Genomic DNA, 24,426 nt, shown 5'->3' with positions numbered 1-24,426 from the left:
TATGAACTCCTCACTTACAATTAATTAGCTAGAAAACAAGATTTAAAAGGCTTCCAATCTAGAAACTGTGGCAAAATCATAAGGCAGGTTTGGATGAAGAAGGCCCTTTAGTGCATCTGATCTTACTCTTCCACAATACCCACCCCACTGTCTTTCAATAACAGCATGAAGCTGTTTCTTAAATGTGTCCAGTGTGCTGACCCATCATTCCTGGTTAGCCTTTCCAGTCTTCAATTATCCTCTGCGTAAAACAGTATGCAATTAATTTGCTATTTCCTAGCAATATTTATTAACACAACCACGTATACATTTTGTTTAACCTTCTGAAAATGTCAATCATTTGAGAAAGTGCCTAACTACAAACAAACATTGGTGCTTTGTCACTGCATAATACACATATTGTTTTCCAGTTGTATTCATGACAGGGGTTTAATATTCTCCTAGGACACCAGTGGAATTGTGGAAAGACAGCAGGGAAAGTCATCTTAATACATTCTTAGCCCAGTTATTCATTAGCAGTTTGAGGGTTACTTACTTACCTTCTTATAGAGGCATACTGTTTGCAGTACGGGGGGGAAATGAGTCATAAGCATTCTACCTGAATCATAAAGCACCTCTATTCAGCATACATCTGACAGTCATGATGCTCCAGGATCATCAAGTGGTTTACAACAATACTAATCTGAGTCAACATAATAATAGTAATGTAATCAACAACCCCTTCATCTTGGTTCAATGAATGAACGTTTTATGTTGTAAGCAGACAGGTAGCGTATGATGCTGTATGGCTGTGTGAACTTATTTGAAAATTCAGGTGGCAGATTGTGACAGTATGATTTATTTGCAACACATAACCTAAGTAAACCTGCTGCAGAAATAGGGATAAATTAAATAATATAATAATCATTGCATTTTGATATAGCGCCTGACCACGTTTTCGAGACATCTCAAAGCGCTTCACAGAATATACTGTAAAGTGAATTGATTGTATATTTTGTGGGTGAAACGCGGCAGCCAACTGCGCACAGCAATGTCCCACAAACAGTCGTGGATTGAGTGATCAAGGTATTATTTTTTGTTAAGGAATTATTACCACCGGAAAAAACAGATCCACTAATCGACTAACAACCGGGTTCCTACTTCCAGCTAGGCAAACAGAAGCATGTGGAGTAAGGAAAGTTGCCCAAAGCTTCGCCCTGCCCGGGAGTTGAACCCAGGTCTCACTTGTGAGATGAGTGCTTTTACTGCTGAGCTACAGGACTCAGAACGGAATGGAAAAAGGGATGATCCAGGGAATGTTGACGATCATTACCAAAGATTGAGAATCACTGTGGCAACAAAAAAAAGATTGTGGAATACTTTTGAAGCTGCAGATTAAAGTAAAACAGAACATTTTCATAGAATAGATGTTTGATGAAGAACAGGATTTTATTGCAGACAGCAATAACCAAACATTTTGCAGATTAACTGTCAGTTTCAGTTCCTAATATATTTTGAATGTCAATTTCTAATATTTGAAAGACTAAGCATTGTATTCAGTAATTGTTACGGAAAGTGTGTTATGTCCAGGACAACTCTTCATTTGTGAAAGTGAAATTCAAGATAGTTGTTTTATAACTACCAGAAAATGTAGCATTTCTTCAAATGAAATTACAAGTGTGTTGACACTGCCATAAAAGAAAGCATTCTGCTGTACGAATTGGTAAAGTTTTGGTCATGTAATTATTTTTTATTTTTGAAACAGACTATGTTTAAATCCTAAATTTAAAATTAAAAAGGTAAGTAATGTACCCAACTCTAATTTCTCCCACTGGTAGTTCATAACAGATGACTACCAAAAATAGTGAATTCAAGTAACTCCATTTACATTTCACTCACCAGTTCCTATGACAACAGACAACTATTTACAAGATTTAAACCAGATGTTTTAGTTTTTTAAATATGAAATGACAATGTTAGATATTTTCAGGTTTGTCTATCTAATTATGGAAGTACATTGCCTCTTCGGATGCAAGTGAGTAAAGCTTATAAATGACAAAGTATTTGCAGCAAAGCTAATATAATTACTTTATTTTTAACAGTGATTTTCATTCTGAGATTTTTTATTTTTGTTATTAAGTCTGAAACCATCAATGCTGTCAGGGATTGTGCTAAAGAACTGTCAATTTTGCTTTTTCTAACACGTGATAATATTAGCCCTTCCTTGGGTCTGTTAAGAGGTGGCCGCCAGGAATGCTTTGCAACATCTTAAACATTGTTCATAAACTCTTTCAAAGTCTTTTTCACTGCCCTAGGAATGAGAAACAAAACATGATCAGAAATTACCATGATAGGTTATTCACAAAAATCTTGTACATTTCTGTTGACAGTCTGTTAACTTGAAAAATCTTGTACATTTTTAAATGTAAATGCTTGTTTTTTGGTACGAGTCAAAATGCAATGCAATTTACATTTATATTGAGCCTTTGACGTCTAGAGGACATCTCAAAAGTTCTTGTGGTTTTTGCCAGAAGATGATCGCAAGAGACAGTTTGTGATCTCAAAGCTTTCATTAAATAATACTGGTAAAATGGTAACTGTGGCAAATGGACTACCAGCTATTTATTGAGTAACACTGTTTGCATTACAAAAGGTTTTGGAGTTATAGGGAAAAAAACAATTGGTGAGACTTACAAGATGATTTTGTATGTTGGACATTAAAAGCAAGGACTGTTCAAGTATCCATGTAATTGAAGTGACATTCAAATTCCCAACTGATGGAAGTTGAAAACAAGAGGTGACTACTTCCTGGTATAGGTGGATCTCTGATGGGTTACTGGAAGTGAGGAAGTGCTCAACAGCATTCTGTAAAACCATGCTATCTTTTACTAACTTGGACCAAGCGATGTGGCACTCAAACTGAAGCCATGAAGGATTGGAATAGGTTAAGGGAATGAGTTATACTGTTTAAGTAGATTTGAATGTAAGGTAATGGCTGAAATTTCTAGTGCATATTTAATCTGGAGCAGATACTAAGGTGAATTAATGTCACCACGAGGAGGAATACATTTATATAGCGCTGTTCATGTTTGGTGGACGTCCCAAAGTGTTCAACACCCGTAGCAACACAGAATTAAAGAAAGAAAAAAGTTGCACGGTCAAGTTGCCATCTTCATAAATATCATCTCTTGTGATTTCCCTCCCCCGGCAAAAACATATGATAGCTACCAGTGACCTATGCAGAGTAGCTGGAATGAAGAACATTTCACGCATTTAAATAAAACAATAGGTTTTGGAAACTTACATAATAGGGATCTTCAATGACATCCTGGTGCTGTGGGTCATATGTTCCAAGAAGTTGTATTTTAGCCTTGCAGTCACTCACTTTGTCAGCTTTTCTTTTTAAATCTCTGTGAAAAGTTACCAAAATACTGAAATTAAAATGTATGCTACGTACTCACTCTGATGTACAACCTGTTTTCAGATTATAGAGCACATCACAATGTCTTGACGGATTACAATACTCTTAAATGCGCAAACTTAAGTAATTTGTTTTTGTTGTTGCAAGAATTGTAAACCTGAAACTACAGTGTTAAGCACGGTTGAGAAAACATTTCAAGAAAAAGGCAACTTAGCTATCAAGATGGATATTTCCTTAACGTAGCACTCAGTTTGTAGAACTCTCGCCTCTGAGTTAGAAAGTTGTGGGTTTAAGCTGTACTTTGAACTCAGTCTAGGCTGACATTGCAATACAGTGCTGGGGGAATGTCATTGGAAATACCATTCTTTGTATGAGATGAAATATTGTCTGGTCAGGTGGACGTTAAAAATTCCATTTGAAAAGGGAAGGGAGTTTCACCCGGTGCCCTGGCCAGCAATCCCCCAGATATATAATTAGGTCATTCACTTTATGACTGTTTGTGGGATAGTGCTATGGAGAAGTTGGCTACCACATTTCGCCCACAAAATACCCAATCACTACACTTTACAATAAATTCCATTAAGTGCCTCAACACGAAAGGCACTATACTAAATGCAAGGATTACTATGAGTAAGTATCCATAGACCTTTGCTTTGTGAATACAAAGATGAACACAGTTCCTCTCCAATTAAATTTGACAAACAGCATTAGGTTTTTACTTTTCATGTAACCAAATGAACAGATTGATCATTTTTTAAAAAAAAGGGTTCTTACTGGATACTGGATTGCATTACTAAATTAAAATAGAAAATATCTGGAAGCATATTAAAAGAACATTTTAAATATTTCAAGAGGGGGCTTCATAGGTGATAGTCTATCATTCAACTTAAATTATGATAAGTTTACATCACAAAGATAATCAAAAGATTTATGGTACAATAATAAGTAGGTGAAATACCATTTTGGCCATGCACATGACAAGAGTTTTATTTAATCCCATTTTTGAGATTTAATCACTCATGGGTACAGATGAATAAGAAGACTAGGAACAAAATAGTCTGACTAAGAACAAGATTTAACAGCACACTGCAAGTGTTTTTTTAATTTATCAGAATTTAGTAAAAATGGGATACAGGTTCCAAGAGGCTTTTCCCTTCACTGATAGTGATAAGATTGTCACCCAGAGGGGGAAGGGTCAGATTACATCAAATAAGGACCTAATGAGGGGCAGTTGTACTTCTGAAACCATTTGTATACTTGCCCCTAAAATGTCAGAATAATGGGATTTATATAAACAGCAAATTAAGCAACAATGGAGCTTGAAAGGAATGTAATGTCAGTTTAAGTCTCTTCAGAATGAATAACCACAGGTTTCGAGTAATTGGGGAAGAACAAATAAATGGCAACGACAATACCTTAAAACCTCAACACAGTTAAAAACAATCTGGAAGGAAAATACTGTACTCCTTTGTGAGCTCCCCAAATTGAACAGATACTTGTGACAATGCCAATTTAATGTGGGGGAAAGTAACCTTTGACTGATGAGGGAGAGGGCAAAGAATAAAATCTAGGAAAGTAGAAAGGGTTTTAAGAGCTGGATTAATCCCGCTAGAACAAATTTCCTCAAACTCTAATGGTTCAATCATGAGATAACGACAAATGTTGAAGTCATCTTAAAAACAGAGCTGCACCAAAAGCACCCTTGTCTTGATAGAATCAAGGAAATGTTTTGTGAAATCATGCAAATTGTTCTAAATAATTGCTATGCAAAGAGTGTTTAAAGAAATCCTCTGCATATTGACGCATAAACTTTACATATAAAATAATCTGTAACCAAAACAAACAAGACAGATTGATGTCCTGTGCTATCTACTATACATAGAAAGCCGTACAAAATGATACTGTCGATGAAGCACACACTGGCAGTAAAGTACAGCATTGGTTATCCTAAGACAAAGGCAACTCACAATGCAATTTACCCTCAAAATGATAGGTGTGGTCGTATGACTGCCTCATCCATATGCCAAAATATGAAATGGGCTCAGAGTTGAGGCATCATTTTACTTGCCTTCCATTTTGAAAATTAAGTGCAGTTGAGATGCAGAACACCTCACCAATATGTTCTTTAAAATATTGTTACAGCAAGACGATAGACAGATGTAAAACTCTTTGGATACCAAAAATAAAATAGAAAAATAAGACATAGCAAAATATAAAATGAAGATTTTTTGGCGATTAACTGAGAGTATACCAGCAATAGGCCATCCTACACACTTCATGTGTGGTCTAACGCTTTAAACATCAACAAGACAGTTTTTTTTTAAATGGGCTTAAGGGGCTGAAAACTAATAAATCCTCAGGAGGGATAAACTTTAGTCAGACAAAATCAACTCCATCTGAAGTCATTTTGGCTATAATTTATCAAAATTATTGTTAAACAGATACTTTTCCATTTTGCTTCAATGTTGATTTTATTAGTTTTTCAAAGGGTAAGTCAGCCTCACAAGTCTGCAGTGATCAGACAAGTCTGCAGTTACCAAATACAACTTGTCACTTTTCTTGAATGTGGGATCCACATAGAATGATATGGCACAAATAATTTGTGCCTGTGTGATATTCAGATTAGAAATATGCTACAAAATGGTCAGACAACTAGTGCCAAGAATTCTGCCTGACCTAAACATCAATAAAGAACTCTCAGAATGGCATATTCTGATTAACCGCAGTGAGGTGAAATGAGGGCACCCTTGGATGTGAGGTTTATATAAGAAGAGCACTTAGTGTGAGGGATGTTTCAAGTTGTACTTGCAAATTTTAGTCTTCCATTTACTTATGCAGGTGCAATTTAACCCGTCAATGTCTGTGGGAATAAGACATGGCCTGCGAAAGGGAACTAGCATTTTCCTTGGTCACCAACTTTCTCAAAGTTTAAGTGAAAAACTACACTCATTCCTCCTACTCTTGCGTATGGCAAGCGAAGCGATTAGAAATGTTGAAATAACTCCACTCAATGTGAGTAACAATAAAATAACTTATTTCAAATAGCAGTTGGACTGTATAGGCAAACAAGAGTTCTCAAAGACTCAAGTTTAACCCCTAGCAGAGAAAAGTACATAATATATAACTACTTAGACATAGATTCGGGGAAAATGAACATTTTAATTTATTATTAAAACATATTCCACACATCCATATCAGTTTAGATTCATAAATCTTGACTAAGAATATACTCTGTTCTTCAAGCTCATCAGCTTTCATTCTCAGAGACATCAGATTTAACATTAACTTTACAATCTTGAAATGGATCTCATGTTGATTTATTCATCACTCCTTCAATCATTCTAACGTATAATCTAAATGCTATTACAAGTCGTTAAAATAACTTCATTTATATAGGAGCAAAGCATTTTTACAAGATAATTAAAAATAAACACCAGTGTTTTTCCATTTTATTAATTAGAAACAGATTATTTGATCAGTTTAGGCTGAGGTAGAGAAAGAAGATAAGTCCTGTATTACTATAAGCCCAAACTACAAAAACAGTTGAGGATGCAAGAATTCTACTTTATTTCATTTCGACAGTGTGTGTCGAGCTGCAAAGCACAAAAACAAACAGCATATTGCTTCTAAATTTTAAATACTTCATTTAAAGAATCATTTTATTTGTGCATCCTTCCGCTTTGAGATCCAATACAATGTGAATATCTTAACATTCATTTTAATAACAATTTAAATTAATAAGTAAGCAGTACAAAGTACAAATCAAAATGTCGAGCATTGGCTGTGGTCTATAGAAAGGAATACAGTTGGCAAACATTTGTTCGAATTGTAAGGGGCATGATAATCATACATGCTTGAACAATCATTTTTGCTGCAATTTTATCATTTATCTTTGGGAGAATTTTATGCAGCTTAAGGTAAGGGATGGCAGATGTGGAAAACAACTTTTTGGAATTAATATTAGAATATTCAACTCCAATTCAGCCGGGGTTAGATACAGGGTAAGAAAACAGCAATAGGAGGACATTTAGCCTATCTAGCCTCTTCCATTAGTTTTAGATATTGGCAGATCTGTTAATCCCAATGCTTCACTCCTTTGCCATACTCAAACTTTCTCAGCAACCTGTTATATCTGATTTATGATGCAAATTAAGAATTTTGGGAGAAAAACTCATCCACCAGACCCCCACATTTGATGCAGCAAAAAAGTTACTTTTAAATTCCAAAAATTAGCGTCCGGACAAAGGCATGGCTGTGTCTCATACTGCAAAAAATCTGCAGAATAGGATTTTGTGGAAAAAGAGAGCATGTAGTGGGAGTTACAAGCTATAAATCAGTCTCAGGATTCTGTCAAGAATCAATGGTATGATAGACATCCAGCTTTCCAATCCCCTCGAAAGAAACCATTTAATAAGTTCCCCTTCTCCACCCCATCAATGTTCCACACTCTACCTTAATGATACTATTATATAAATACAAGTTGTATATATATTTAGATATTTTTGTAAGTTCCATTCTGCTTTAAGACAAATGTTAATCAATGGTAGTTACACAAGGAATAAGATCTGAAATTATTATATACTGTATAATATAAAGCTTAATAGCAATGTACATCATTGCAACTATGATGCTGTTGAATTCATACATGAAATAACCCCAAATTGGGCTAGAATAGCCAAAATATTCAACAGTAACTTTTAACAGTAAATTTGCAGGGAAATTATAGTGTTACTAAACATTTAGAAAAAGTTAAATACAGATTAAACAGTGCAACACCCAGCATACAAAAGTAATAATTAAAATTAGCTGAAAATATTCTACTCACTGCAAATTGCTGTTATCCATACAAAGGACATAATCGAATGTTCTGAAATCGTCTTTGGTTACCTACACGTTTTTAAATGAAACAAAAAGCTCAACATTAATTATCTTTTTTATATAAACATATCAACTACTTTAACCAAGACATGAAGTTTAGAATAGCAGCCTTTTTTTTGACTATATCTCAGATGCCGCAGTTTTCATGGTTCTCTTTGATGACTGCTTGTGAACAGCAAGCAATAATAGTTCCTGTAAGCAGAACTCTCATTTCATGCAGACTTGGAACCTGTGATATATTACTTGCTTGTCCAAGATGGACAACATTTAGCTTGTACCGTTGGTATTGTTCCGTACATTAATACATTAATAACCTGAACCATGGCTTCATGAATACTTTATTTTCGCTAAAGAGGATATAATGCAACAAACACTACTTTCAGGAATCATTTTATGGTTCTGCATGGCTATAAATTGAACTGTTAATCTTCCTATTCAGTTGCATTAAAATTAAATTTAGTTTTACATAGCAAGCATAGGGACACAATTATCTTTCTCTTCTCATCCCCACACCTAGCAGCGGAATAAGAAATACTTAACATGATTAAATCATCTCTTCCAGTTTTCGCCCTTTCCTTTCAATGAGTGATGGCTTTTTGCTAGGACTTGATTCCATGATACCAGCATCTCTCAGAAATCTTTCCCAAGTGACCATGCTTTATATTAAGCCTAAATATCAAGAATGAGAATCCTCCTGGAACAGCAGGGAGGTAAAAGGAGATATCTATGGAGCTGGAGTGGCTTCAAACTAAAAAAAAAAACTGCTCTACAGGATTATCAGGAGTTGAGCGGAAATAATCCAGTCTGACCCTCCAAGGTTGGCAATGGAATGTTGGAATCGAGTCAATCCTCAATCCGATTCCCGAGCCAGGCAGCTCCGCAGTACTCCATGGCCATGCTGATGACAGACCAGCTAACCTGGTTCATCAGCAGAACTTCGAGGGACATACTGGATTCTTTCCACTCAGCTCCTGATAATCCTGCAAGCCAGTTTTTTTTAAGCGGTTAAACTCCAGCAGCATCCAACAAATGCTCTGGGCTCCAACCTGTGTCAAGACACCTATCTGACCAAAGGAAAATCAAGAGTGAACCAGCTTGATATGCCCTCACCTGAAATGTTCATTAAGAGCAATGGATCAGAAACAGGAGGAGGAATTAAATTGATTTTCGCCTCCTGATCCCAAGGGTGCTGAGGTCTGCTGCTTCCCCAGCACTGAGCAGGAATTGAACTTTGGACTTCCTGGGCAGTGCTTTGATCAACTGAACTTTCAGTGGAGCTCAAGATTATCTTGTCTAAAAGGAAATATATTTTCTAATTTTCCTCGGCATTTTTCACATAGAAATGAATAAAAGGTTCTACGTTGCAAACTTTTTTTAAAAAGTTGTTCAGGATATTCAACATGCTTTTCACAAAAAAGAACATTGACCGGATGGAGTACACAACTTGTTAGGAACCCTACAGTTGATTAGCAAAATTAGAAATATCCCATTAACAATTTACTAGTCAGTCAGCACTAGTTGAGCTTTACAAAACACTAAAACTGACAAATGCAATTGCACATGAAAAACAGTATAAAAGTCTCAACTTGCAAAATAGGGTAGCAACCATGCACCTAACCTAACTTAATTGGTGAGAATGTGACAAAAAGCATTACATTTAAACACACTTTAGTTTAAATCATTAAAAAATACTCCAGTATAATGCCCTTATCCTGACGTTTACCTTTTAATCCTTCAGAGTGCATTGGATGAGTTCATTTGTCTGGGTATGGTTGGTGCTTACAAGCTACTGATGGGTTTAAATAATCCAGCCCTCCACCCAGGTTTAAATCCACACACCAGCAATGTGGCCCTATCAAACTTTCATCTTTAAACCTCTAGCTCTGCAAAGTCAGTCCACAGGCCAGGACGCTGTAGATCTGCAGCCAAGTTAAAATAGCAACACTGGAAACAAAAGCTTGTACTGTACTTTAAAACACAGGAATTGAATATAAAAAAATACTAAAAATATTTTTGTGAACACCCAATAAAGAAAAAAATATTTGAAGAAACCTCTAGTTGGAGATTCATCACAAAGAATTATCGCTCTAATAATTTGTTTTACCACAGGCATCTCTTTGAAATCTGAACAGTCTTGAGTGGTTGAAAAATGCTCTGGAGAAGCTGGTGAACATCAGGAAGATTAGGAATGCATGACTAAACAGTTACAGTGTCAGTTCCACGGCTGCAGCTTCCCTGAAACAAGAATGTTTAAGCTTAGTATTAGTATTAAACTAAGTTTAAGCTTAGTTTAATACTTGTATACATTTTAAGGTATACAAGTATATTTTAAAATGTTTTTTTTAAGTACTGTAGTTGCGACTTTAACCAGTAAACTACAGATTATGCATAACCTGTGACCATCCTCAAATTATTTCTTATATAAAATACAAGTGATCAGTATGCGTTTATCAGAGTTTTGCAAGTATTGCACATCAAACATGTTCAAGTGAATCAAGTAATTTTCCTAGATGTATCAAATAGTACAATTTTACGGTAGCATTTATTGGGACAATCCAACTTGATGTATATTGACATGTGTGAGTAGTCTGGATTGGCAGAAAAATTATTAGCAGAGAGCAAGAAGGAAGACAAAAGACAAAGGAAAATGGTATTCCTTTACAGGACATAATACATGAGAAGGATTTCGCTCCAGCAGTAAAAGGAGCATAGAGAAACACAACTGTGTAACTAAAGGGATAGCATACAGGTCACACAAAGCAATACTAAACTAGTACAGAGTATTGGTCTGGCTATACCTGGAGCAATGCATAATTCTTGAGGCATTTGGAGACTGACCAGCTAAGGACAACTAAATTGAAAGCCAGAAGTAGGCACCTGACTTATAAAGAGAAACTGTAAAAAAATGAGAATATTCCGGGAAGATCTTCACAATTCAAAATGCCATGAAGATTAAACATTAAACTTGAACAGGGATAATGTTTAACACCCACAAACTCTACAAGGGCACAGGCTCAAAGTTCAGAAGAGGGAAGGTCAGCAGATGATTTGGATTCAATCATTTCATATGGTGTTGAATGGGTAGAATATATTATTCAAGAAGGTGATGGGAGATAAAATATGCTAGCAAATTCAGATCCCCTCTCAATCTTCTCCAATGAAAATACATTGATACACCCAACTTTTCCAATCTCTCCTCATAACTGTAGCATATGATATGAGTTCTATGAGATTAGAACTTTATTCATCAAGTCCATCTATCTTACTATTGGTCAATTAGCTTTCAGTTACTATTATAACTTTCCCCCATTAACCTATTTGATTTGCTTCCTTTTTCCCTGTCTTCAAAAGCCTCTCAAAGTACGTACATATTTTCAACCTTTATCTAATGAGTCGAATTGGCTCCAAGGTGACGTGACTGGCAACGGAATGTCGAAAATCGAGTAAATCCTCTGTGCGGTCTAGATAGTCTGGTTCCTGAACCAGGTGTGTCCGCAATATACTGTTAAAGCCCTGCCGATAACAGACTAGTCAGCATGGACTGTCGGCAGGACTTGTAGGGGCAAGATTGGTCAATGGGATAGAGATTCTTCCCACTCAGCTCCTGTTAACCCTGCAAACTAAAGTCCTAATGGATAGGATGGTCCTAACTGGTCAAGCAGCAGAAAGCTTGCCTGACAGTCCTCCCAATGACAATTTATGGGTCTTAGCTGTTTAACCTACAGAAGTACCATAACTCTCTGAAATTCCAAGCTTTAGCTTGTGTCTACCTATGCCCCATACCCTCTGGAATTAGGTAAGCAAGATGCATCCCTCCAGAGGGAGTGTGCATTTTCCATTCAAAACATAGGGAAATTTCCATGTGCAGGTGGCATATATACGTGGATATTCTTAAGCATGGTAATGGGTTTACGGATTTCAGACATCCAGTTGATGAAAAATAGTATATTCCTATGAAATTTCCATTATTTCATTCGAACCTTGGACCAAAAATAGATGCAGGGAAAAGCATTCATGAGAATGCCCGATCCATGGCCTTTCAAGTGCAATAAACATGAATCACTGGGAACATTTTCTAAGAAAATATTCAGCTTTGATCTCATGTGTACAAACTATACAGAAAAGCCATCCAAAAAAAGGATCTGAAATTGATTACATTCCTGAAATGTAGTTGTGGTGATGTGTAACAAAAGCGAACAGCTCTATTATTTTATGCCTGTTTGAAGTCACCAATGAAGAATTAGAATTTAACTGAAATAAAGAAGCAGATATTGTATGTTAACACAGAATTAAGGCTTCATTGTACATTTTTGCTCTAACAAATTAGAAAGATAATCCCAGAAAACTCAATGGTCTTGCAGTTTCTGTAATTAACTTTTCTTTTATGAAAAGATGCAATTTAATATAGAAGTTTCAGGCAAAGTCATTCGATAAATTGTTAGTTACTCTTTATATTACTGTATAAACAAATCTAGAATGAAGTCTGGCCTTAAAGTCAGGTGCCAGCCAAGCTCAGCTGGTAGCACTCCGAGTCAGAGGGTATGGATTCAAGTCCACATTGAGTATTTGAACTCATTCTAGGATGACACTCCAATACAGTGTTGGGGTGAGCTCGGCAATGTTAGATGTTCCTGTGCATTAGACATTAAAATGAGATCTTATCTGCTTGTTCGTGTGTGGGGATATTTGAAAAGTTTCTCCCGATGTCCTGGCCAACAATCCCGCAGATAAAAATTAGATTTCACTGCATGGATTTCATAACTCTTTGTAGGACATTGTTGTGTGCAAATAAATTGCCTTGCTCGCTTACAAAATATAGTCACTTTACAGTAAATCCTGTAAAGCACTTCCAAGATATCCTCCAGAGGCAAAAGGTGTTATTCCAAATGCAAGGATTCTTATGTATTAATAAAGTTATTCTAATACACTTGTGTTGCTTCACAATGAACTAACCAAGTAAAAAAATTAGTAGCTGTTTCAATACTTTTAAGATTATAGATTAAGATTGTTGCACATTATTTTAAGAAATACTGTTTTAGATTAGTATTGTGTTTTGCTTGGAGAAACTTTGTTTAAAGCAGATTTGAACACTATCAAAGCAGGTATTTATCCAGGAAATCAAAGAATAGAATTGGACCCCTGCGATCCACAAAACTAACTTTCCAAATTTGCTAGCCACAACCGAACTTTAGATTAGATCAAGCTATAAGGGATATTAAAGTGGCAGATGCTAAAAAATTCCACTGCATCAGTCCACAGGGAAAGAAACAATAACATCACCACCACGACAAAGGTTTACATTGATCCTGTCCAAATAGCTCAGAAATGTATTTCTTTGCCAGGTAAAGCTAATATAGCAGCATAATATATCTAGGATCTTTATTGTTGCTAAAACAGCTGACAGTTTATTATTTTTTATTGTGAACATTTAAAGGCTCTATCAAGAAATCTACCAAATACTTATGGCGACCAACGATCATGTTTCCTGGAATTTTCCCTCTTTCCTTTCCTTCTCTGTGGCTCAGCTTCAATTATTTTTTGGGTCTCAGACTTTGGAGACTGTAGCATGACTAGAGAAAATATCCAAGATGCCTAAGCAAACTTGCAAGCCTTTCAAGGACAAATAAAAATGCCAGGCAAAAGAGATTAAATGAAACTGAAGAATAAAGAACAGCATGCTGGACTTCAGTGCTGAAAGGACTGCAAGAGCATGGCAAAAATGAGTTGCCCCCTCAAACAGCACAGCTAGACTTTGACTCAGAAAGGCATGCAAGAACATGATAAAATGAGACCCAGCAGTAGCAGTCACTCCATTTAGCTGCGCTGAACTATGATCCAGGCAGAGACTATGAATCAGATGCTGCTCATCATATTGGGAATATGTCAAACGTATGTGCCCACTGTGGAGCCATAAAATGGGCAAAAGAAGTTCCTTCCTTGTGTTGTTCGCTTGGCAAGGTGAAAGCAGAGCGACTCAGAGCCAACTGAACCCCCGAACAGTCTGCTGGATGGCACATAAAGTGATTCTAAGCATTACCTAGCAAACCTTAGGAAACACAATTCGTGCTACCAGATGACCTCTTTTGGAACAACTTGAGAAATTAAAGAACCAGGCTATATGCCAACATTTAAAGTGCAAGGACAAGTGTATCACTTATCGGGATCTCTAAATGCTTTGCCTAATGAGGTGCCAAAATTCTTGCAGATTTACTTCATGATGAACCGAGAAGAACAACCCATGCAGAGTGGAAGCAATGTTCTGGGGTTGAACAAAGCTCTCATACTAGATCTGTAACATATGCTTCACAACAGTAACACATACATCAGGAGCTTTAAGTGCACAATGGAAAGAATGACTGCAGAAGAATATAGAATAATCATCCATGCCATAAACACGCATTTATAAACACGCTTATAGGTGGGATGCACTTATAAATGATGGTGACCCAGCAACGTAGATCAACTGGTCATCTTACCATCCAGTTTCACTGGGGGGAGCCATGGCTTATGTACCAAAGAACCTAGGACGCATTGTGCTATGTGTGAGGATACGGTTGACCTGACCTGTACATCACATCCACCTGCAACTGTAATTGGAAGGAGATCAAGCAGGAACTGTTGCCTGGACAGAAGCCAAAGGACTGCCATGATATGGCCTAACCAAATCGACAATGTCATCTCTGCAGAACTGCCAAACCTGTGCTCTTTGAAATCATTGATAAACACATGATTCATGGCCCATATGGACAATTCAACAGAAAATCTCCCTGCATGAAAGATGGATCTTGCTCAAAGCAATATCCAAGGAGCTTTGTACAGGAGAGCCAAATAGGTCATGACGGGTTTCCTTTGTACAGGCAGAGGTTAACTGGAGGTGGTGAATTCCACGCAGTACTGGCAAACAACAAACGGCAGGTAGAAGTGGACAACCGTTGGGTTGTGCCATATAATCCCTATCTCTCTCAGCTCTTCAATGCTCACATCAATGTTGAGTTTTGTAACTCTGTTAAGAACATCAAATATATGTGTAAATATATGAACGAGGGATGCAACATACTTGTGTTTCGACTCGGGAGGAAGGAAGCCCAAAAGACAAGGTAACACACTACCAGATGGGCCGATATGCGAGCAAGAATGAAGCAATCTGGAAAACTCTGGGTGTTCACATGCATGATCGACATCTACAACAACAAGATTCCATTTATAAAGCGCCTTTCACGTCAGGAGGACGTCCCAAGGCGTTGCACAGTTGGGTCATGACCCGAGCAGGGGGAAATGGTCAGGGTGAGGGGAGGGAAGGGAGGGAGCGAGGAGGGGGAAGAGAGTCGAGAGGGGAGCTGAAGGCTCGGTCAAAGAGAAAGGTTTTGAGACCGGCCTTGAAGGAGGAAAGGGAGGAAGCAAGGCGAAGGCACTTGGGGATAGAGTTCCAGAGCCTCGGGGCTGAGAGGCTGAAGGCCCGACCACCGATGGTAGGGCGGTTGGGGCGGGGGATGTGGAGCAGACCTGAGCCAGAGGAACGGAGGGTACGGGCAGGTAGGTAGGGGGATAGTAGGTTGGAGAGGTAGGAGGGAGCAAGGCCGTGAATGGCCTTGTAGGTGAGGATGAGGATCTTGAAATCAATCCTCTGGGGGATGGGGAGCCAGTGGAGGCGAGCGAGGGTGGGAGTGATGTGGTCCCGAAGCCTGGTGCGGGACAGTACACGAGCTGCAGAGTTCTGAATGACCTGCAGCTTGTGGAGGGAGGTGGCGGGAAGGCCGGCGAGGAGAGAGTTCCCATAGTCCAGCCTTGAGGTGACAAAGGCGTGAACCAGAGTTTCAGCAGCGTGAGGGGTGAGGTAATGCCGTAGTCTGGCGATGTTCCGGAGGTGATGGAAGGCGGTGCCAGTTGTGGTGCGGATGTGAGGGAGAAAGGACAGCTCAGGGTCGAACAAAACGCCGAGGTTCCTGACTGGCTTTGAGAGGTGGAGAGTGCAGCCTTGGATGCTGATGGTGTCAGCGCCTGAGGTGCGGAGGCGCTGACGTGAGCCAATCAGGAGGGCCTCGGTTTTTCGCACGTTGAGCTGAAGAAAGTTGTCTCTCGTCCAGGACTCGATGTCGGACAGGCAGCTGTCAGGACATCGGTGGTCGTGGAGTTGAGAGTAGAGGAGGAAAGGTAGAGTTGGGTGTCATCCGCATACATGTGGAAGTTAACCCCATGTCTGCGGATGATGTCACCAAGGGGGAGCATGTAGAGGGTGAAGAGGAGGGGACCGAGGACAGAGCCCTGAGGGACACCACATGAGACAGTACGGGGGGTGGAGGAGAAGCCATTCGTCGAGACAAAGTGAAGACGGTGAGAAAGGTACGACCTAAACCATTCAAGGACAGTGCCTTGAAGGTTGAGGTGGGAGGACAAGCGGTGGAGTAGGATAGCGTGGTCGACCGTATCGAATGCTGCCGATAGGTCGAGGAGGACGAGGAGGCAGAGGGAGCCCTGGTCACAGATGGTCAGGATATCATTGGTGACCTTGACCAGGGCAGTTTCTGTGCTATGGGCAGCACGGAAACCTGACTGAAGGGGTTCGAAAAGTGAATGGGTGGAAAGGAAAGAGCGCAGTTGGGAGGCGACAACTCTTTCCAGGACCTTGGAGAGAAAGGGGAGGTTGGAGATGGGCCGGTAGCTTGATAGCTGCGACGCATCAAGGGAGGGTTTTTTCAGGGTGGGCGTGATGGTGGCAGTTTTTAAGGGAATGGGGACAGAGCCAGAGGAGAGGGACAGGTTGATGATGTCGGTGATATGTGGGGCAAGAAAGTGGAGCTGGGAGATAAGGAGTGGAGTGGGGATGGGGTCAAGGGAGCAGGTGGTTGGTTTTAGGGATAGGATGAGTTTAGTGACAGAGGGTGGGGAAACGGGTCCAAAAGTGAGTAGGGGAGGATGGGTAGCAGTAGGAGTGAGGGGTTGGGGGGTTGGTGGATGTTGGAGGGGAAGTGACCGCGGAGCGAATTCCCTTGATCTTGGATTCAAGGAAATCCAGCATCTCCTCGCAGTGAAGGTTGGAGGAGATGACCTGCGCGGGGTGGCGGGGGGGACGGAGGAGTCGGGTTGTGGTGGAAAACAGTAGCCTGGGGTTGTTCTTCGCCTCCAGGATTATCCTGGAGTAGAAGGACGACTTGGCCGAGGCTAGAGTGGAGCGGTAAATTTTGAGGAGGTCCAGCCAGATTTGTCGGTGGACCGTTAGGCCAGATTTGACACAGGTGCGTTCAGCAGCCCGCACCTGGCTTTTCAGTGAGCGGAGGTGGGTGGTGTACCAGGGGGAGGAGCGGGAGTAGGAGACAGTGCGGGAAGTGATGGGGGCAAGAGTATCGAGTGTGGAGGAGAGGGTATTGTGGAGGAGGGAGAGGAGAAGAGGGGTCGGTGAGGGTTGAAGGCCAGAGGGAGAGGAGTTCAGAGGACTCCAAGGCATCGGTTAGGGATTGTGGGGGTAACTTCTTCCAAGGGCGGTAGACGATGGTGGTGGGTCTGGTGGAGGTGGGGAGGGGGGTGGAGGTGGTGAAGGAGAAGGAGATCTAGTGGTCTAACACCTTCATGTCCACCATGAAATTGTCCAAAGGTTGCTTTTTCACAGAAGCAAATGTCCAGGAACGTTCACTTGAACTTCCCAAAACTACACTAGCTGCATTCTTCAAACTATGCCAACAGGACGAGTTTGCAAGAATCCTTCTCTACTGTGAGGTCTCAAAAGTATTTCACATGGAACTCCCAGACCAAGACGTGGAAGCAAAGAGTTTGAGGTACTCCTGTTGAAGGCTATCCCGTGTCAAGTCCAGTGACGCACTCGGTAGGGTGTACACAGTGCATCCAAACAATTTTGAATGCTACTTCCTAAGGCTTTTGCTGCACACTGTGAGAGACCCAACAAGCTATAAGGAACTTAAAACAGTTGATGACGAAGTCTGCAATACGTTCCGAGAAGCATGCCACTACAGGGGTCTCCTAGAAGACGATGCCCACTGGAACCAGACATTAGAAGAAGCAGCCGCGGCACATTCTACTATCAGACTGAGGGATTTGTTTGCTGCCATCATGCTGCACACCTGTGGTCTCTCTCATCCAAGACAGCTGTGGAATAACCACAAAGAAAGCATGTCAAAAGATATTTTCCATCAGCTATGCAGTCGCAAATCCACAAACAGAGTTGGACTACAGTGATGCCATCTTCAACCAGGCCCCTTGTGCACTTAGAAGACAAGATAATGGCAATGGGAGGAAAGGTATTGCCACACTGTGATCTGCCCTGTATTTACAGAATAGAAGATGTCACCTTGGCCAGAGAAATTTTGCGGGAAATCAACTATAACCAAGATGAAATGCAGCACTTTGTCAAGGAGAGAGAAACAACCATGACAAACGATCAAGCTGCAGAGTATCAGAGTATCCTTCACAAAGTTGATCACGATGAAGGAGGCATTATCTTTCTTGATACACCTGGTGGTACAGGAAAAACATACCTCATCAATCTCATCTTGGCCAAGATTTGGTCCAGGAGCCAAATTACATTTGCCTTTGCATCCTTTCATATTGCAGCAACTGTACTTATGGCAGAACCGCCCATTCTGCCTTTAAGCTGCCACTGAATTAAGAGGATCCAGTGTGCAATATCAAGAATGGTACAGCTGCAGCCACATTGATCAAGGACTGTAAAACCATCGTGTGGGATGAATGTACTATGTCGCACAAGCATGCCTTTGAGGCTCTGGACAGGATATCAGGGAAAACACCCAGATAATGGGAGGGATCACATTTATTTTGTCTGGAGCCTTTGGCCAGGCACTACCTATCATACCACGTGGTACCCAAGGTGATGAACTGAATGCCGGTCTTAAGGTTTCCAGGCTGTGGGCATATGTGGAGAAGATGAGCCTCAGGACAAACATGCAAGTCCATTTTCATGGCATTTCCGCAGCTGAGGGATATTCCAAGCTCCTTCTGGAAATTGGGGATGGCAAAATTCCAGTAGATTCAACAGATGGCAAATTCAGATCCCCCAAAGTTGTGGGACCATTGTACAAGATATAGTAGAGCTCAAAAACTATTTTTTCCTGAACCTGTCATAACTACACAAATTATAAGTGGCTGTGTCAACAGGTAACCCTTGCTCCAAAAAATGAGTGACAGCAAGATCAATTCCCAGCTACTCAATGACATCCCTGGCCAAGAAACTGTGTACAAGTCCATAGATACTATTCCTGACATCAAAAATGCTGTCATCTACCCAACTAAACTCTTTGGAACCATCCGGTATGCCTCCACACAAACTCATACAAAAACTTGGATGCATAATCATGCTGCTGAGGAATCTAGATGCACTGAAGCTATGCAATGGCACAAGGTTGGTGGTAAAGCAGTCAATGTCACGTTTTAGAAGCAACTATTCTGACTGGTCAGTTCAACGGGGAAGATGTATTTAGTCCTCACATCCCATTGCTCCCAAGTGACTACTCATTTGAGTTCAAAAGGCTCCAATTCTCTGTTCAAAAGTCCATTGCCATGTAAATTAACAAGGCACAAGGGCCTTAAAGGTTGCTGGCCTTTTCTTGAACACACCCTGCTTTTCTCATGGACAATTCTATGTTGAATGCTCTTTGATAGGATCTTCCATCGTTGATGAGCTGTGACCTAAACAAGCTCATCACACATGTATTGCAGTTTTGCTTAAAGTGGACACAATATTTTATGGCCTGTTAAATGGTTTGTGAGTAGTATCACTAAAATCTAAATTCCAGGTTGGATCCTTTGGTTGCAAGTGTAGCTGCAACAGGTAAAGCTGGTACTATATAAAATATTATAACAGGAAAAACACAAGAGGTTTTGTTTTTTATTGCTGGAATACAACACAAGTTCCACATTGCAGCTAATTGATAACTAACCTGACCTGAGAGACAGTGATGCAGTGATCACTGAGTACAGACAGAATAAATTCTCATCCCACAGAAACCATCATCATAACATTTAAAATATTCAGTGAAAATTTCCCTCGAAATGCCAAGCACTGTACAAGATTATAGGTAGAAAAATTTCAAGTACAATCCAGAATTGCGTGCAAAACTTCATTCTATGCGAATGAGAAACAAAGAGACACCAAACACCAAAGAGAAAGTGGAACCAACTTGTATAATTATAATTGATGCTGAATAAATAATCATCCTCATATTTGATATAGTGCCTTTCACGGGGGTGTACTTCTCGGATTAGTTCACAGGATTTACTGTAAAGTGTAATGTCTATGCACTTTGTGTCAAATGCAGCAGCCAATTTTAGATACAGCAATATCCCATGCAGTCATGAAGTGAATGACCTAATTTTATCTGCGGGATTCTCCACCAGGACATCAGGAGAAACTTTCTTCTCTTTTCACGAAACCCTCATGCATGCGTTTGTCACCTCCTGCTTGGATTACTCCAACGCACTCCTCGCCGGTCTCCCCAACTCCACAATTCAAAAAATCCAGCTCATTCAAAATTCTGCCGCCTGCATACTGATCCGGACCAAACTCCACACCAACATCTCACCAGTTCTAGCCGGGCTCCACTGGCTCCCCATCACAAAACAAATCGACTTCAAGATCCTCAAGCTCGTGTTCAAATCCATTCACTCCCTGGCACCTCCCTACCTCTCCGACCTGCTCACTCCCCAATCCACCACCCGGCGCCTCCGCTCGACTGGCACTGGCCTCCTGCTTGTCCCTCGGACCCTCTGCCCTACCATTGGAGGCCTGAAAACTTTCCTCTTTGACCGTGCTTACAGCCACCCCACCCCGGCTTGGACCATTGTTAAGCACTCTTAGACGCTACCCTGCGTGGAGGGCACTATCTAAGTGCAAGTTGTTATTGTTGTTGAGAACTTTTCACGTTTAACATGTGAATAGGATCTCGCTCTACTTCTCATTCACAGGAGAGCAGCTCCAACAATCCAGTGCTCCCAGTCCTGTTTGTTTGTCAATTATCACATCACACAATTTGGACATGATAAACAACAACAACACTTGTAAAGCCCTCCATGGCGTTGCTCCTCCCTATCTCTGCAACCTATTGACACCATGCTAACCTGTGCGCTCCCTGCCCAAACCCACCATTGGCAGATGGGCCTTCAGCTTTTCTGCCCCATTCTTAGGAACTCTATCTCAGAATCCCTCTCCCTAGTCTCAAGATTTCCTTTTGACCATGCTTTCAGCCATCCTCCCATCCCGCCTACTCCTCTTGGTTCCAACACCCAACTCAGGTACAAACTTGTAACTGTCCATCACCTTGGGATGTTTTTCCGACATGAAAAGCGCTACATGTGAAGTACTGTAGATCTGGGCTTAGAGTATTTGCCTCGCAAGTGAGAGACCTGGGTTCGTTTACCAGCAGGGCTAAATGTTGGGCAAGTTTCCTTACTCCACAAGCCTGTTTACCTAGCAGTAAGTAGGAACCCATTGTTAGTCGATTGTCAGATCTCTTTTCCAGGGGTAACAATTCCTTCCTTCCAAAAAAAAGATAAATTAGTCACTTCGATCCACGACTCTTTGTGGGACACTGCTGTTCACAATTGGCTGTAGCGCTTCGTCCACAAAATATACAGTCAATTCACTTCACAGTATATTCCGTGAAGCGCTTTGAGACATCTTGAAGACGTGAAAGGCACTATATCAAATGCAAGGATTACTATGTTATTATATAAATGTGATTTTGTTGTTTTTGATGATAAGCAATGGGTCACCTGAGATGCCCAAGTCTCTTTCAAATTCCCTCATTCTAAAAGAGGGCTTCAAAAAAGTTATACAAGTCCGAAACTCAACTGAAGCTCAGAATAGTCAATGTGCTGATCCACTGGCTTTTTTATAAGCAAGAAAATTGATACTCGTCTCGCACAGTCAGAAGATTCCTGCTACCATGTTTAGTACAAAAGTTAACTGAAATTTAAAGAACAGTTTGTGTAGTTTAGACGTTACTGCTTGCATGCCACATTTATTGCTATGACACAAATTTAAATTAATTTAAATGTAATGTGTTCACTGATATGGCGTCAAGATATAAATACAATCATTTTTACTTTGGTAAATTATACCTAAACAAAACTACAGTATTTTGCATTATAATAAGTTCAGACTATATACATGAAAGCAGGCTATTCAACTTAATGCACAAGCAAGTTATTACATGAGCATAGAACTAGTGGACAAATAAATTATATTATCAATTTTTAAACAAGACTAGATATTAGAATAATATTTGCCTCTAACAGAACATGTGAACAGATTCAATTCTGATACAGTGTTGATTAACCCTTTTAAAATTTAATAAATAATGTTTTAGGGAACAGTATTAGAGGTTATAGGAACAGGTACAGATTGAAATGAACAAATAATGCACCACATTGCTATTGGGCCAGGAATGAAAAGAAGTAAGAATATACTAATGGAAATGGCTGAATACTCTTTTACTTAATTTTTCTTTGAGGATCTCTGATTAATTGTGTAGAATATTTCCTCAAGGAAATATGTGGGAGGTGAAAACCACATTTGGATATTTTTATCTTGGTCTGTGGAAGGGGCAGATTTAATAGACTCAATCTAAGATAGAAGCGGAAAGTTATGTCAAAGCAGTTCAGTCAGGTTGAGTATTAAATAAAAGTTAATAAGAGCATTGCACACAGACCAGATGAGGGTCAAACAGGACATTCGGTATATTTGAAGCTGCCTACTTATTGCCAGTTATGTCGTCATCTCAATAACTGTTAAAAATATCGTAACACACTGCCTTCCATTCCTTTCTTTTATTTATGCACCGTGGGCATTTTCGTTTTTCTGGAGAGCTAAGTGTTTGAAATTTTATTCTCAGATTTGTTTTTTGTTCTTGGATCTAAATGAATTTCTCAGGAATCAACGACTAATGGCAAGCTAAAATTTAACATCTTCAATGTTACCCAAACACTGCGCAAACACAGATTTGGTTTCAGGATGAGGGAATAAACGGGCTGAGATACAAATTCAAAAAACACCCCTGTGAGTTTCAAAAAACATAACTAGCTGATGGTTGAACAAGATTACAATTTTATTTCCCCATCAACAAGTATGTAAAATATCAACTGCAGCTTAATTGTAAAAATATAGAGAACAATACCTCGACATATATTAAAAAGATATCATGTTCAATGGAATAAAAGTTATAGAAAAATACATATTTGTCAAGGTTTTTCTCCCTGTTATCTGGTAGTTCAACATCAGTATTTTGTTTCACCAATACATTACTATATTACTATATTATTCTCAGGTGAAACATAATCAATAGGCTCTCATAACACCATGAACCCAGACACCAAAGCTCTTCCAATACTCAGGCACTGATTTCATAATCTATGTCATGTAACTGGATTTTCTGTAGTATCTGACTCTTATCCTGCTTACAATATCTTATAATATAATGCGCATGAATTCAATACAATATAATGCCTGTTGAATTCAAGCTCCCCCTATTGGGTAAAGGTGGGTAAAGGCCTGTTGCTGAACTGCACCACAAAGGTTGAATCTGGGTCTATGCGGATTCAGCTGTGATGTTATAGGGAGCAACAGCTGCAGTGCTACAATTGGCATCAGTGACTGCTTTAAGGAGTGTAGGTCAGTTCTCTTGATTTCCATCCTGGTGGAAAGTTGCTTGTGTGGCCTTGTGGAATAGACCTGGCCATAATGTGCCTACATTGTTGTTGAATTGGCAAGTTAAATTTCAATCTTCTCCAAAATAGCTAAATTCAGCAAGAGCAAATGCTTATACAAGTTACTCAACGATTATGAGCTAATTTAAATTACATCCCTGTACTGTAAAACACAAATTTGGTGCTGGAAAAATTGTATCATAAATAAAGCACCCTACAAAGAACAAAACTGATGATCTTACAATTTGAATACAAAAACATAAAACACATATACAGGGCAAAGAGCCACATCAGATGTCTCGGTTGGCTGCAGACTTTGAGCACATGACCCAGGCTGACACTCCATGCATGTGTTGGGGGTAGCAATGAATTGTCATAGACATGCGGTCCTTCAGATGAAACATTAAACTGAGGTCCCACCTATCTATTCACGTCGACAGTAAAGAATCCATGACACTCCAAAATCAGAAGGGAATTTC

General features: G+C 39.8%; 1 protein-coding gene across 2 annotated transcripts in view; it reads right to left on the bottom strand.

Moving 5' to 3' along the window:
- Positions 1–1,409: 1,409 nt before the first annotated feature.
- acp1 (acid phosphatase 1) overlaps positions 1,410–24,426 on the bottom strand; it is a 32,796-nt gene continuing 9,779 nt past the window's right edge. For both annotated transcript variants that reach the window (XM_042333603.1, XM_042333602.1), the window contains exons 4-6: positions 8,226–8,287; positions 3,284–3,389; positions 1,410–2,290 (exon numbers count right to left, since the gene is read on the bottom strand). In XM_042333603.1, the coding sequence (XP_042189537.1) occupies positions 2,213–2,290; positions 3,284–3,389; positions 8,226–8,287 (246 nt within the window). In that variant the 3' untranslated portion in view covers positions 1,410–2,212. The remainder of the gene's footprint in view (positions 2,291–3,283; positions 3,390–8,225; positions 8,288–24,426) is intronic.

This window comes from Callorhinchus milii, unplaced genomic scaffold, assembly GCF_018977255.1.
Source record: "Callorhinchus milii isolate IMCB2004 unplaced genomic scaffold, IMCB_Cmil_1.0 Scaffold3, whole genome shotgun sequence".
Classification (NCBI taxonomy): domain Eukaryota; kingdom Metazoa; phylum Chordata; class Chondrichthyes; order Chimaeriformes; family Callorhinchidae; genus Callorhinchus; species Callorhinchus milii.
Note: the sequence above shows the minus strand (reverse complement) of the source record. Positions and strands in the feature narration are given on the sequence as shown.